Source organism: Falco rusticolus, chromosome 5 (genome assembly GCF_015220075.1).
Source record: "Falco rusticolus isolate bFalRus1 chromosome 5, bFalRus1.pri, whole genome shotgun sequence".
Lineage (NCBI taxonomy): Eukaryota > Metazoa > Chordata > Aves > Falconiformes > Falconidae > Falco > Falco rusticolus.
The window spans coordinates 391,920-408,200 of record NC_051191.1 but is presented as its reverse complement, the minus strand read 5'-3'; the positions used below and the strand labels follow the sequence as shown (position 1 = coordinate 408,200).

The window sequence follows — 16,281 nt, the reverse complement described above, 5'->3', positions numbered from 1 at the left end:
AGCTGATACTAAAGAAAATGCAGTTCTGCTTTTGCAGAAATGTTTTCCTGAAGGTGTAAGAAAGGAAGGAGTGAATGGTGAGTGTTGAAAAGAAACAGGAGACACCCGTAAGGAGAAAGGAACGTGGAAGAAATATTTGCAGCTTATATATATAGTAAAGAAAAAAGTAGTATTCCCCCTTATCCAGGGGACAAGAAAATACCATGATTTTTTTTTTTTAATTGATTTTACAGCACAGTAGCACTACTGATCTTAAAGTATCTCCTGGCATTTACAAGTATGTATTAGAAGTGATCCATGTTATCTCTTGTACAAACTGACACTTTTGGATGCATGTTTTAGTGCAAAAATAATGATAAAAACTTAAAAAAAATGTAGGATATATCTCACTGAAATGAAAAAATGAAGTGCAGCTAGAAATTACTAACTCAGTAAGGTAGCTGTAGACTTGTACACCTTAAGTCTGTCACTGTCCATGTATACCTTTACTGAGATGTAAAAGTATTCAAGAATTAGGTCATTAACCATTAACATGAATTAAAACACACCAATGAACCAACATCTCTTCTGCCCTCCTTTGAGGGCATTGATTCAGCGAAGTCAGCCATCTTTGCCATCTCAGCAACTGATGGGATGTTTGAAAGAAGCTATTTTTGACTAGGATTTTTGGAACACATCATCCATTATCCCTCATTTTCTTTTATCATTGATGTGTCTATTGCAGCAGGGCACGGTACTGATTTAAACTGCATCGCTGTACCTTTACATAATGCTCTATATTAAGAAATACTACTTAGCTATTGAATTATAACATATTAATGATATTTAAAAGCTGCCAAAACCCCTGGTATTTTCAGACTAACGTGTAAATTTAGGTTATCTTTTACATCCCTTTAATCATAACTGTTTTGCCTGCTTTCATGACTGTGATGCTTACTTTGTAAATAAGAGATGAAGTCATATACCTCCGTTTAGATGAGTCCTTGTCTTTGTACGGGAAAGAGATGGTTTTCTTCAGCCGCTCCAGTAATACAGTTGAAAGTGCATAATTCCTTTACGTGGTTTTATGATGCAGTTGCAATATATTTTCAATGCAATTATCTCTTGCTGATATGAGCACATTTCTTTTAATCCTGCTTCATTTTATATATTGATGTGATACTCCATTTCGAGCACTGCTTGTTGTTCACCTGTTGGGATTTTAAGAAATATTTTCCTGACAGTAAAAATCCTAAATAGCATCTGCTTGAAATTTATTAAAAACAAGCTTTATTTACCTCTTTGTTTTCCAGTTTTGGATGCTCTCCTGAAATTTGAGCAGAAATGCCGTTGCATTGGTAATGAGCAAGCAGTGCAAAGCAATGGGCTCAGGTAGAGGTGGGGATGAAACTGTCAAGGAGGAAAGCAGATGATGGCACTAAATTACTCTTACAGATTAATAAGACCAAACTGGATAAACTGATCTGTACTTGTATTCTTTCACAAGTTACATTCCTTCATATTTTTTTGTACCTTGTTTTTGAGCATACTGTCATATTCACCTTTTTCAACCAGTAAGTTCATTTCTTTGGTAATCCCCCATTTGGGTTTTATCTCTCTCCCGTTCTGTGTTACACCTTTCTGCCCCCTTTCTGTTTCCATCTTTTTCACATATGCTATACACATTGCTTTGCGTCTGTGATGCTATGAAGTCTGTTCAAAATAGAAATAGGACAACTAGAATTTTACTGGCAACATTCTTTTATTTTTACTTAGCTCCAAAAAAAGCCCAAGAGGAGTATTGACTTGTAGAGGTTTCACTGCTTTGTTTCCACAGTAAATTTGGTTTTGAAAGGCCACATAAATTTGAAGAGCAGTTCCTTATCTCTGCAGTGTCGAAATTAAACTTAAGTGAATTTATTATGAAGAAGTGTATTTTTAATGAAGAGCAATCTTAATTGCAAGAATAAAATGTGGCCTTTTAAAATGACATAGATACTGGCTTTGTTTTCATGATTATACATCTTGGATCATGTTATGGACCTGGTGTACTTGTAATTTATAGGTATTGGTGTAAGAAATTTTCTTTTGAATGATTTCTGATTTCCAGGCCATATCTCAGATAGAATATTTAGGGTGGAGTTGATTTTTGCTCTGTCCAAATGCTGCTGCTGAATGGCATGAATGTTACAGTTCTTTGGCAGTATCTTATCACAGAGAATTTAGAAAAAAAGCAGGTTTAGTTACTAAAAATGTTTTGGAGCTCCTGAGGAAGTTTCTCAAATCAGCTTGTTTTGAGGGAAGGCATAAGAAGCTTAGGGTGATTCTTAGCATTCTAGATCTTAATGTTTCAGACTTTACCAATTTTAATTATATTAAAATCGAACGTGTGCATTCCTGCAGGTTAATATCCTTCATGGGTAAGGTGGGCAGCACCACAAATGTGGTATTCTCCCCAGATGTCTTTTTTGTGCTGTAGCTTGTGTCTTTTGCCTCTTGTTCTACCTGTGTGCACCTCTGAGAAAGGTCTGGCTCTGTCTTCTCCTGACCACCTGTTAGGTAGCAGAAGACAGCAGCTAGATCTCTTCTTGATCGTCTCTTTTCTAGGTTAACAAACTCAGTTCTCTCAGCCTGTCATGCTCATACGCTTCAGTCCCCTGTCTTGGTGGTTCCCTGTTGGACTCACTCCAGTTTGTCAATCTCTTTCTTGTACTGGGAGGTATGGAGTACAGTGGCCTTACAAATGCCAAATAATATGAATAATCACTTCCCTCAGCCTACTGGCTACACCTTTGCTGCACCCAGTCTGGTACACAGTAGGCTGCCTCTGCCACAAGGACATACTGCTGGCTTATGTTCAACTTACTGTCCACTCTGCAAAGCTTCTTTCCAGCCAGTGAGCATCTGGCCTGTTCAGGCGAGGCGCACAGGGTCATGCCATCCTAGATGAACAGGGCTTAACGTGCTTTTGCTGAACTTTGTGATGTTTCTGTCCGGCCATTTCTCAAGGTTGTTGAGGTTCTTCAGAATGGCAGCCCTGCCCTCCAGGGTGCTGAGCACTTCCCCCAAATTGCTGTCACCATAAACTCACAGAGGATTAATCTTGTCCCATCATTCAGGTTATTAACAGTGATATTAAACAGTATCAGCCTCCAGGATGTGGAGTTGCTGCCCAGTCCCCTTTGAGCCTGGTGGTCCAGGTGATGGAGGAGACAGTGGGCAAAATAGCAAGTAGCAGGTTTAGTAGGTCGTGGTTAAGTAAGGTTGTGAGTCTGTATTCAAGGGCGAGGGGGAGGGCTGAGGGAGATGTAATGGTGCGTGGGTGGGGGAACCTTAAAGGAGTTCAACAGCTCTTGCTTTAGACCTAAGTGAATGTGGGAGTAGTGTGGTATAACTTGTGATTAGACCTAAGTAATGTTTGTCTTGGTGTGTTAAGCTATTTTCTGAATCATGGCATTTTCACAGGAATGTCTCCAAAATATGGTGCTCATTGTTAAGTCAGTGGTGATGATAAAAATAGATATCAAACTCATTTCCATCAATTCTAGATCCAGCCTGGCATCTGATTTCCAGCCCAGAGAGCAGTAGGAATTAACTCTTCCATCAAGGCAATTTAAATGCAGCTTTAATATGTTAAAAATAGCTAGCTGGTTTTCCCCACTATTCCTCCAGTATTGTTATCAACTTCGGGTGTATTTTTTGAATTTAGTGCATGCAGTCTGGAGAGAAACAGTAAGTTTCCTCTGTTTTTATTTTTAATGTTCCCCTTCACTGGGGGCATCTATCAGAAACTGTACCTGGTAGTCTTAATACATTCTGTTTCCTTTTCTGGACTTAAGCAGCAAGAGTGTGTTAATGTGCTGTCTGAGAAAGTAAACAGAAATACAGCACCATGGGCCTCACTCAGTTTCTGTCTCCAGCAGGACAATTTTGCCTCACTTAATGTTGCTCAAACAGCTAAAAACTGAAACCTTATGTATTATGGATACAAGTAGTTAATTTTTAAGATGGTAGGAATTGATTAAACACAGATCAGTTTTCATAGGAACTTAATGGCATTTTAGTGGCAGAGAGAGATTTTATTCTTGATTGTTTCACTGAGAAAAGGAAATGTTTGCAGGAATCTTGTCCAGTAGGAAAAGGAAGGAAAGATAGCAGGGGTTTTGTAAGTAACTGGCATTTTAGTAAAATAAAATCTTCTTCCTCTTTAATAATGTACATAAACAGGGCCACGCCTGCAACTATCAAGAGGACGCAGAGATACTTGGCCGGTATCTATTCAATCTCTATTCATGATACCTACAGAAAAATTGAAAGATAAATAATTTGAGATTCAAAATTGATAATTTTGTAAAGTATATCTAAAATATATGGCATATTGTATATGGCACATAGTATAGAACAATTGCATTCTTCTGAACACTTCACAAGGCACCATAATCTATGCAGTTTTTATAGGAATAAACATCTTCTTTTGAAGAGTTCACATTGTATAAGATGGCTATAAGGTATTGTTTCATAGTAACTAGTGAAATCCCTTTCATTTGATTTAAAGGCTTAATATAAGCCTTGCTTCAGCAACTACTTCAGTGCCTGATGCAGTGTAGGGCAGTCATTTCGGCCTATGTGGAGAATTAGTTTGATTAAAACAGAACATGGAGAAAGGTTCTTTTTGGAGGTGTCACCTTCCAGTTTGAAGACCTACAAATATGCCTCCTCTTGCCATTCCCATCTGCTCTGTGGATCAATTGAATGAAAAATTTAAGTGCCTCCAAGAAGCAGGCACCACAAGAAGTTCTTTAAGTTAGGGTGTTCACTTATTCAACTTAGAGAATAAAGATGTAATATAAAATACTACGTTGCTTTCACAAAAGGGTAAGCATTGGGTTTCTGCTGAGGTATTGGGATCTCAGGCCCTGGTCTAAGACTGGTTTTAGTTTTATATTATCTGCACTGATAAAAACAAACAAATCGGCTTATTCAGGCCCAGCGGTGTCCTGGGTTGTTGGTTCAGATGTAAGTGAGGCAAACAGGATATTGTCCTTCCTTTTCAGTAGCTAACATTTCCGTTAGCTACCATGGAAGTTTCCGTGCTGGATTAGATTTGTGGCCCATTTGAATTAGCAAATTACTTTGAGGTACTTTAGAAGCAGATGGAAAAAAATTCAAATGGGTCCTTAGCAGTTCGAACAAATGAGTCCACTCATTTTGTTTGTTTTGTGCTTGTATCTAGGCACTGCTTTAAGACCAAAGACTGTGAAAGTCTAATAACCCCTTTCAAAACTGAAATTGATTGTCATTACTGAATACTCCTCCCTCGTAGGAAAGATTTGATGTGCTTTTGCAGTATCTGTCCACTCCCTTCTAATTTTGTGTAACAGAAATAAATATTGCAAATAGCAGTTTAGATTCAGTGTCATGAACGTCATCTACCAATGCACATGTGAGCTTCCACCAAGAGGGGAAGCTGTATCCTACCTGTGGGTTCCTACCCTCTCCCTATGCTCTTCTGTGTCTGTATCATGAGCCAGATGAGAGAATGCCTTTAGATGGAAGCTAACTCAACAGAAGCAACTCTCATGAGTGCCAAGACCTGGAGGCAGGGCTGGAGTGAAAGAACAGAGAAGCAGGTTCAGGACATGGAGGTAGAAATGAGCGCGTGTTCTGTTCAGAGCAGCCTGCAGTCAGGTCAGCTGAAAGTAATAACGGCATTGCAGTTTTACGCCATCTTGCCATTCTTTATTTTTAATATGCTATTTCTAATGGACAGTTTCAACCAATTTGTTCTGATGCTTAAGTTACCTCTGGAGTAATTTTCAGTATGAATGCTGTGCTGCATGCACTGTAATGTTTGTGCAGTAGCAGTCTTCTACAGTATTTCTCAACAAATCATGTTTTGGTAGCCTCTCATCTTCTGCATACTTAAATCCTAACAGAACTCTTGGGTATCATTTGGACCTGTTGAAAAAAAAAATAGTAGTGTTTGTAAAAATTACAAAATTGTAAATTTTCTTCATTATTGAAAAAGAACAGCCTTAGGATACAGATATCATCGACATTTTCTGTGACTGAGACTGCAGAAGCAAAATAAAACAAATGACCTATACAAAACAAATAAGCCTTCCTCAAACAGGCAAACAAAAGTTTATGGTTTTACAAATCTGTGATTTTATTTAGAATTTCAGGAATGGCTTAATTTCCTTTCACACACACCCCGCCCCCCAATCTCTTATAAAACATCTCTTATTCTTGCTGCATATGCATTGGTGGGGCAGTGCTGATCTTCGGTGTTTGCTCCTAGGGAAATCCACTTTAGCTCTTCTAATTTCATTCTTTTCCCCTCTTTGTTAGTATCACTGAGGTTATTTCTCAGAGCACAGAAGGATTTCTCTTTTGGCTCAGGTAGCCTCTTGAGTGACTCAGTGTAATGACATTGGTTTATTACTGGCTGTCCTGGTTTCCTCTTTGTTTAGCGCACCTGATTGTCCTCGGTAGACTTCTGTTGATTCTCTAGCAAAAGCTCAAAATCAACTCAGTTTAAGAAAAGAGGATAATACGTTTTTTTGTGGACGTCGTATTGATGCTAGCTTCATAATTAGCTTTTTCCCAAAACATATTTTAATACTTACAGAAAGTTTTAATTCAGATTTTTTCCTTTCTTCATTATATGTTGTCACAGAGCAATATTTGAGGTCAAAAGATGAGAACACATAAAAGAAAAATTCTGTGTTGTTCAGTCACTTAGATTAAGAAAAGCTAACTGTGTTGCTCAAAGTATTGTTTTTCTACCTAATGTACTATGTGCATATCGGATTTGTTTCTGTCTATTAAACTCCTCTTACATAACTATCTGGGAAATGGTGGTTTAAAAAATGCATTTGTAAGCAGCATCTCAGCCAGTAGATTAGAAAAGCTGTTCAGATTTAGTAAACCAAGAAAATTTGGAGCTGTAATGACAAAAATATTTTTTCTTTAAGAAATACAAAGTTCTAACCCTTTGTTAGGCTGAGGTAGGTTATAAATGTCACTGATTCCTAGGGCTCAGTGTATTCTGCCTTGACATAGAATACTTTCATTCAAGAAGAGGATTCAGCAGGCAGTCTGTATTTTAAGTCCTTAAAAAGTCATTTCCAGCTGTGCTTTCCAAGCTTAATAAGGTGTGATAGTTAGAAGGGAAGCAATACCAACACCCTATGGGAGAGTTAAGGATTTGCCTTTATTTTTACGAACCCATATAAAAAGGTAGAATTATCAGAGGGATGAGAGGTAGAGGAATGGCTGTAGCACTGTAGCTCCCTCCTCTGATTTCCCCTCTGGCTCCACTGAGCAGAAGTGTCTGAAGCAGCAGGCTGCATGTCATGCTAGCGTGAGGGCAATGCCTGTTGTGGCTGCATCCAATCCTAACTGCATCCAGCCCTGGCATGGCATCTTATAAGACTTTTAGGTCCTAATTCATTTAAAGCAGAAGTCTTCTCAAAGTTAACAAAATGTTATACATCTGCTTTTAAAATCTGTTAGGGTAGAGGTGGCAGTTATAAATACTATACTCTCTAATATAGTATTAGTTTTTTCTAGTGCTTTAAGTTTAAAGCAGAAGGAAAGATGACAAGTTTTAAACCTGGCCCCAGTCCCCCAGAGTCTGTGCTAACTGGGAGAATGAGCCATTGTGTCTGCTTAATTCCTGAGAAGACACAAGTATCTCAGAGCCCATGTCAGCCTCACCTCTGATCGTGACCATAGTGTTATCGACTGACTGTGCGCGGCAAGAAACAAAATAATGATTGCACAAATGCCTGAAGCAAAATCCTGGATTTGGCAGGTCCCTGGGTTAATCACTGGTAGTGTCTTTGTTGTACTTCATGTGACATGGTTTCTTCGCTAACTAAAATTGACTGGTTGGAATGTGCAATTTCCTCTGCAGTGGTTTAAACAAACTGGATCCCGCATGCACTGTGGCTCTGGCTATGATCTGGCCAACCACCCTTCTACTCAGTTTCATCGTGCTGTCTGCAGTGGCAGCATCACTCTTGGCGAGTGTAGAGATTTCTAACATGACGTTGTCTGCTTAGATGATAAAAGCTATCAAAAGGTGCATATTCTGCCTGTGTTGCAGCTTCTGCTCTCACATGGGAATGGCAGGAGATCACTTGGAGGTGTTTCTGCCATGGACCTGCTGTCCTTATGGAAACTGCTTTCCTTTTGAAAATATGATAATATGATTGCTATGGCTTCCCTACTGGTTAGAATAGCAACTAAGAGCATCTGTAGCAGGATGTCTAGCCACTGAACCCCCAGAAAGGCCCTCTGTTTTGAAGTCCTGCTAAATGAAATGCATTGTCCCAAAGCATTTTGTTAGGATTGCAGGAAACCTGGAACAAAGCTGCAGATTTTGGCAGTTGAGCAGGAGGTGGCTGCCAGTCTTAGACACAGATGGAAGTATTTGCAGAAGCCAAAGCAGCATGGTCTTTCTGTTCCTTTCTTAAAACCATCAGAAGGATTAGATTTTTAGCACTTGAAATAGCTTAATATAGATTTTGAGATTTTAAAATACAGCAGGGAGAAACAGTCTCTTTTTTAGTTCTCTTCCACAGCGTTTTCTGCGGATTTAGGAGATCAGAACCATATTTTTATTTTATTTAAGTAACGTGGGGTTGCAGAATATGGTTTTGTGACATAAGTGAACTTCACAGCAGATCTTATATTTATGGGCTATGTAAGTCCTTGGTGATATCTGCACCTTTTTAAATCTCATGTTGCCAAGAAACTACTTCAGAATTTACTGTGGCAGTAGACATAATCTGTGGGTAGTTCCTTGCACTTTTTTTTTTTTTTTTTTGTACAGCTGAGAGGAAGGGGTCAGAGGACTAGTCTTCACGTTCAAGACAATTACTCATTGAAGTCAGTAGTTGAAGTTAGTGGGAGTTTAATACTAGTTTTAATAGGTTTATGTGGAAAGCCACCTGTAGGTATGCAGCTTAGTCACAGCAAAAAGTTGCAGAGAAGTAACTGGGTAAGCGTGGCTGTTGTAGCCCCTGGCAAAAGCAGCTTTGCAAGCATGCCTGCATATAGGGCTTCATTAATAGCCTGTGCAGCATGAGGTGTGCTGTCCTGCTGCTTGGCTGTCCTTTGAGTTCTCTGATCCATTTTTAAACAAATGCATACAGACAAAGCATTTGCAGGTCTTTTCTTAGTTAGATTAAAACCTATTTGCCATACTGTACTGTTAAGAGAACTGATTTCCTTTGTGCCTTACTAAGCTTTAATGCAGTATTTCTCTAAACTTTCTGCTTTAGTTTCTTATGCAGTGTTTTTCATATGCAGGTACGAGGATATTCTCTGCATAGCTGTGAAGTAATTCACTTGAAATGTTGCATTCAGTTGTGACCATGTGGTTGCTAAAATTGATTTGAGGCTTAAATTAGTTTATTGTGAATAAACAAAAATAATTGACTATGAAAGTGAAAGGTTATTTGGTAAAGATTTAAAAGTTCTGTTTGCTTAGTTGGAATTTAAGTCTGTGCTTTAAGAAACTTACTGGGGGGCATAAGAAGAAGATAACTTTATTAGGAAGTCGTAGTGGGCTGGTTATAAATGGAAATAGTGGAACATTGTCTTATGAAGGAAGTATCTGACACTGGCTGAAATGCCTTGGCCATAATTTTGTTAGTTTTATTGGTTCTTTCAAAAGAAGCGGTGGATGACCTGATTTGATTGAGCAAAATGCTGAAAAATGTGTAAATGAGACTAGTTCTTAGTTCTGCATTATCTTGGAGATAGGCAGTAGTGTCAAGGTCTAGGCTACCTTGACATCAGGAATTGGGATGATTTAAATCTAGAAAGACAAAAAAGGAGGGGGGGGGGGGGGCAAGGCAAAAAAAAGAGAGGCTTTGTTAACTTTGAAGGTTCTTCAGGTTCACTGGGTACCTTCCCAGGCTGCTTTTACATTTCTCTGCAGGTCTAATCTAATGCACCCAGACATGTTCAGAAGTGTTCATTTTATAAATTTAATCATCCAGTTCCCACCTAATTTATGTTGTAATTCAGAGTTTTAAGTGGAGAGGTGTGTCTGTTCTTGGAAGAGCCTAAAGCAGTAGGTGTTCTCAGATCATGCTTTTCATATTCTGGGAATGTGGATTTCAGAGCAGTGGCCATAGTCAGTTTGATTTGCAAAAATATACGATAACTGTGGGTGTAATTGCATAGCATTTGAATGATTTGAGTTCTAGCCCAATCTAAACTATAGGTTTTCATTAGCCTGAAGGAAATTGAACATGCAGTTCTGAGTCCCAAGTGAGTGTGACTAAGAAATCAAAGACATTTGGGAAGAGGCATCCTCCAGCCCTTCTTTCAAAGACAGGTCAATAGTTAGGTCAGGCATGCAAGATCAGGCAAAGAGCCAACTGGAGGGAACACAGAACTCGGGGACCTCAGGGAGTGTGAAAACCTTGGGTTTATGCCCTGGGTTGTCTTTTATATTTGAAATTGTCCAATGTGAAAAGCCTAAATAGTCCAAAGCACAGGAATTAAAAAAAAGAAAGTTAATGTGTCTGGGAGAAATATCACAGATTCAAACCTCCTTTGATAGAGGGAGATCAAATGTTGGGTTTTTTACTTGCTGGAGTGCTCTCATTACTAAGTGGCTGTTAGTGAAAGGTGAATTGGCCAAATCTGCATAGCCAGTGACAAAAGTTGAGTTTGAATAGATTTTCTTGCTACAGATGCCAGTCCAGCCCAGTAATCTATAGAGGCTCTGCTGATGGTGGTTTCCTTGATGATAAGTTTTGTGATGTTTCTGTGATTAAAAATGGGGGGGAGATTGTTTTCTTTTGTTGCCGTTCTTCTGTGTTTGATTCCAAATGTTTAGAAGTGTGATTTAAATATATGAAGTATAATCTGAATCTGTAAACCAGTAATACATCTGGATTTTCAGATCTTAGAGCAAATCATGGTTATTCAATATTCAGACATCTGGTTAGAGAAGTTTAATTATCTTGTTAATCCTTTGGGACAAGGAGATGACTTCCTGCCCTGTGACTGAGATTCTGGAGTTCTTGGAACTCATGCTGTGCACCTCTTCAGCAGTGTCTGGGTCTGGAGAAGTGTGGTGAACTAAATTCAGTGTATTAAATATCCAGGTTTTCTTGAGTAATAATCTTCTGATTTTCAGTTTTTCTGGTATAATACATTACTCTGACATACTCTGTTGTCAGATGTTACATGCAAAAATGTCCCTTGGAACTAACTTTTAAATGTTTCAGGATGTTTAAAATGTTCCATTATCCTATGTCATGGTTATCAATGTTTTGTTGCTTTTATAGATTACCTTTCTCAAGGGATAGATCTCTCTGGAATAGAAGTAATTGAAAATGATCTGCTTTTTATTGCAAGAGCTCGCCTTGAGGTGGAAAATCAGGCTAAAAGGTTGCTTGAGCAAGGCGTGGAGACTCAGGTAAAATACACTTTCTTCTTTATTTCCTTTCAAAAGTGAAGTGTAAAAGTGCTTGGAGCTTGATTTCCTTCATTTTGCGTAGCTCTGTGTAATAGAGTTTAAACATGAAAAAAGTCTTAACATGAGAAATTTTCACGCTTGAGAATATCCAAAGAAATTGACAAAACTGGCCTTGTAAAATATTTGCAAGAATAAAATTTTGCAGGATCTGATACTAATATGAGTAGTTTAACTCTAAACACATATTAAAAGTGTTAAAGTGATAAAAGCTTGATGTTTGATAGGACTTTGCATTAAGCACAGTATACTACATTGCCAATATTGCCAAGCTTTATAGGTAAATCTCAAAAATTCTGTTTCTTAAAACTGTAAGATTTCTACATTTTAGCTATACAGTAATATATTGAAATGATTTAAAAGATTTGACATTAAAACTTTAAAGGGCATTTTGAACTTTGAGGTAAATAATCCCCGTAGGGAATATCAAAATGAACATGTATAATTACATTCATCCATACTAAATACAATTATCTACATTTTTAACCTGGCTACATCTATTATTTAACTACTTGTAATATCATTAGTGCTGTCTTCTGGCCTTTTAAAAAAAATCATGTTCTTTTGTGTATATTTTTTATTGTTCTTTTTTAAAAAATATATTAAATCCCCTTTACAACGGTAAGAGGACAAAGTACAAATTCCTAACAAATTTGGGTTTTAAATTAGAGAACAAAGAGGATTAGAACAAGATTTTTATGCTGTTTGTTACCAATGGTTAAATTTACCTGTAAGTCAATATGGCATTTGTTTATACTATTGAAAGTTGACATGAAAATAGGACATATACAGAATGGAAAATCTCTTCATTAAATTGGCTTGGTTAGATAATTGAGGATTAAAATTATCTGTGTCTCAAAGTTTTATTTAGACCTCTCATTTCAAGTTATTTCCTGCAGTAAGAAGTCATGATTGTGGTGAATACCTTTGACTATTTATTGATAGCAAAATGGTATAAAAAAACCACCCCATTTTTTACTTGATTACTATTCAAATGTTGAAACTTCTGGCAATTTGAGCATGTTGCCAAGCTATGATTAAGCTTGTTACAAGCTATGAAGCATATGCAATATTAAATAAAGACTGAACGATGATAGGGCCTAAGAAAAAGCAGGTGGACATTTATTGTAAATGTAGCAAAAGTCTTCATCAGTGTGTAGTCCTCCTAGTTTTTCATGTCAGATTTGACCTTCTCTGATAATTTTCTCTTCATATTAAGTACTAAAACGGAACTGACAAAGAAACCCAGGGGAAATCAATCCCACTCCACTTGAAAAATAGATAGATTTATTAGGTGTTCCAGGCTGTATCCAGGTAATCAAGAGATTATTAAAGTATATGCCTGTTGTGCTTTAGCCAGAGGCCTGTTTCCAGCCAATGGAAGATTGTTTGGAAGAACATTATTAGTGCTTAGTCATATCAGAAGTGGGGATGTTTTCATGAAGAGGTGTTGGATTATGCTTCACAGTTTTGTTTTTGGATATGATTCGTGGATTTGATGTTGGAAAAATAGTGTGTGCTTTAGAAAATATGCATGCAGGCATTGCCTAAGAAAACTAGAATTTTGAATATGTCTAGCAGGATGGTATGTCTGATTCTTATTATTGTAGCTGTGTGTTTTATTGACAAACTGATTGATGTTTATACCTTCCAAGCCCTGAGATTTCCCATAAGAGGACATGGGATCTTAATCTCTTCCTCTGTGTTTTGTACTACAGAATTCCTCAGGTGGGCTGTCTTCCTGCTAGTTTCTATTCTGGTAGCCAGTCTGTACCTTTGAGAATAGCACTGCATCTTTATTTGTGCAGGTGGTTCTTCAGTTATTTGATATTCATATTTGCAATTGCAGTTTTAGTTTTCACCTTTGTTTTGATCTGCTGTGTAAATAATATACAAGATCAACTGCCTACACAACAGCAAGCTCTCTTTCTGTATTTCATCTAGTGCTTCTCAACAGTACCTTAAGAAGAAAGTCAGTCTTACATCTCCATTTTAGAGTATTTCAGTGTCTACCTGTAAGAGAAGCAGGAAGTGGAAACATAAAAAAGTAAAACTATTAAGTTTAAAACTTTTAAGCAGAAGTCATTAGAATTTGGTGAATGTCTTCTGTAGAATTCAGCTTTTTTTTCAGAGATGCTGCTAGAACTTAACAAGAATAGAGGTAAAAAGTTTAAATTGCCCCTTGCAACATTTTGATCTATCTCCTTTGTTTAGGTAAGAAACTGTTTTCTAACTTTGATTAGCATGTGACTTACACGTCATTAAATAAAAAATGAGGTGTGCCCAGATTCTCCCAAGTAACTGTCAGCAGTAGCACGTGAAAGCAGATACTTAACCTGTAAGTGATACATTGTCTTTTTCTCTGCATTGTAATTCCCATTCTTATTGTATGTTCATCAGTGTAGCATTTGTGCATTTCTCAGAAGAAATGAAATCTCTCTTTCCCTCTTCCTTTGGAAGTGTGGCATTAGCCACTGACCATTTCAGACGTGAAGGCTTCCTCCGTCATATTCATGGCAGTATCTTTAATGCTGCCATCTGGGTATAAACTAGAAGTGTAGGTCAATGTGTCTAGACATAACAGGCTTTCATAAAGCTGTTAACCATGCTTGTCTTCCTAATCCTTTTAGAAAGAGCAAGCCAGCTTTGCTCTTGTTGACAAGTAATACAAATATTGTTGAAATGTAATACCAGTAATAGCAAACCCAATCAAGCAGGGGTACCAGTGGCTACGGGCAGGTTTTTTATTGTTGTGTATGCTTTGTTATGCACGCCTAGTGTACATAGCACAGACTGATGCTCTTTCATGGCCCACAGAACAGTATCAAGAAAATGGATTGAAACCCTGACCTTACCGTTTATTCCTAAACTCCTTGCTGGCTTTCCTTCAAGCTGTAAGCAGGTTAGTGGCAGATAGTATAGAAAGCAGGAGAGGCTGCTTTAACAGAGATACATCAAGAACTCTATTAAAGTCACCATTCAAAGAGAAGAGACAGCAACCTTTTCTGTTTTAAAAAGAAAAATAGAGGTATATATCTGTCTTGCAACTTGCCTGAAGCATCCCCGGTATTTCTTTTGCTCACAGGATGAACCCTAGGCAGAAGAATCTAATTTGCTCTTGACACCACTTCACCCCTTTATTCAACAGCAGTATATTGTGTAAAGCAGATCGTGAGTAATAAGAAATTACTCACAACAGGAGAAATTTGTTAAGATCGCCACAGCTTGATTCCAGGTAGGGCCGTTTTGCCAGACAGTGTTGTCTGCTATACTTACAAAGAATAAACTTCCTCTGCAACTTAGTTCATGCTTCAAACCCTTTCTGCTATGTATTGTCATGTTTAGTGCAGGACTTTCCCTTACAGCCAGGGATGCCCAAACTTAGTTCCATCTGGTAATGATAGTGTTGGTAGCATTAGGAGCCAGGTCATGTGTGTGCAGAAAAGAGGTACGTTTCCATCTCCTCCATCTTCACTGCTCTGAAGAGGGTACCCCTGTTTCTGAGCCAGGTTCACTGCTTTAACAACTGTTCTGGGTCTCCTCTGCATATGAAGGATGGATTTTTGCTTGTATGTTCTCATATATGTGTGAAATGCTCTTGCTTTTGACTTTATTGATATAAACTTCAGTAATTAGTTAGGATGTAAGTGGTGAGGACTATGGTGTTATTAAAGATTGATTAAAATATCCATTTAGGTCAAACAAGACGTGGTGTGGAGGTGAGAGTAGATCTCAGATTTCCTTGGGTTTGCGCCTTAAACGCAGTTTGTCCTTCTGTGTGTTACAGAAACATTCTGTATCTTTGACCACAGACAGTGAAAATTTTTCTCCTTTGTCTCCTGGAGTGATCTATAGGTGTCTGACTACTTTTTTAAAGAAAGGTTTTGGATAAATTATGTGATGTTTGTCACCCAGTTTCCTTTGTTTAAGGGGTGGGCAAATTTATTTTCCTGCCTAGCATGAATCCGGAGAGAATTAAATTCACTGATAATTCACTGAAATTGTTCTGGTGATCATGTTGTGAAGTTTCCTGGTCATGTCAGAGAAAGCAAAACATAAGTGTGAGCTTAATAACTACCCTTTGTCCAAATGAATGTTAAATTGTCTGCAGGTTTTTTTAATACATAGTTTGTTATTTTTTCCAAATGAAGAGCTTTACCAATTATAACCTCATAGAATAAAGAAGAGGGGGGAAAAACCCCCAACAGAAGTAAGTCCTAAACTCTGCTTCTGCAAGATGTTCAAATGCTGGATTTGTATATGTAGGTTAACTGTGTAAAAAGTACAATCTGAACAAAAATGTCAGAATTAATTTCAGTGTAACATCTTTATACTGGTGTCACTTTGAGCATATTTGGGGGCATTTTGAATTTTCATATTGTAACTCACTTGATTTTTTTTGGTGAATTGTTCTGTTTTGCATTCTTTTCATACTGAACTTTCCCCTAAGCTGTCGTCTCTGGAACAAGTACATTTTTTACATCAAAAAAATTCTTAACTAGCTGTTTATGCATAATTGTTCTTGACTAATGCTATTTAGTGCCTGATTAAAGTGATGGGAGGATGAAATATCTGCATAATTAACCAGTTATCTGGAGGTCATTATCCAGAAGTTTCTCGATTTATCTCAGTTCAGGGTTCCCTAAGATAGATGCTTACGTAGTACATCTTGCAATGTTATGGCAAAATCAGTGAAATTAATTTGAAATCCTTCGTAGGGCAGTGTTTAATCTGATGTCAGGGATCATAAACAATACATGTTCTTTATTATCCTGTAACAGCGTTTTCCAGTTGTG

At 37.7% G+C, this 16,281-nt stretch overlaps 1 protein-coding gene across 1 annotated transcript in view; it reads left to right on the top strand.

The window, feature by feature from the left end:
• COG5 (component of oligomeric golgi complex 5) overlaps positions 1-16,281 on the top strand; it is a 183,659-nt gene that overhangs the window by 65,373 nt on the left and 102,005 nt on the right. Inside the window, exon 7 of the mRNA XM_037387915.1 lies at positions 11,298-11,428. Within this exon, the coding sequence (XP_037243812.1) occupies positions 11,298-11,428 (131 nt within the window). The remainder of the gene's footprint in view (positions 1-11,297; positions 11,429-16,281) is intronic.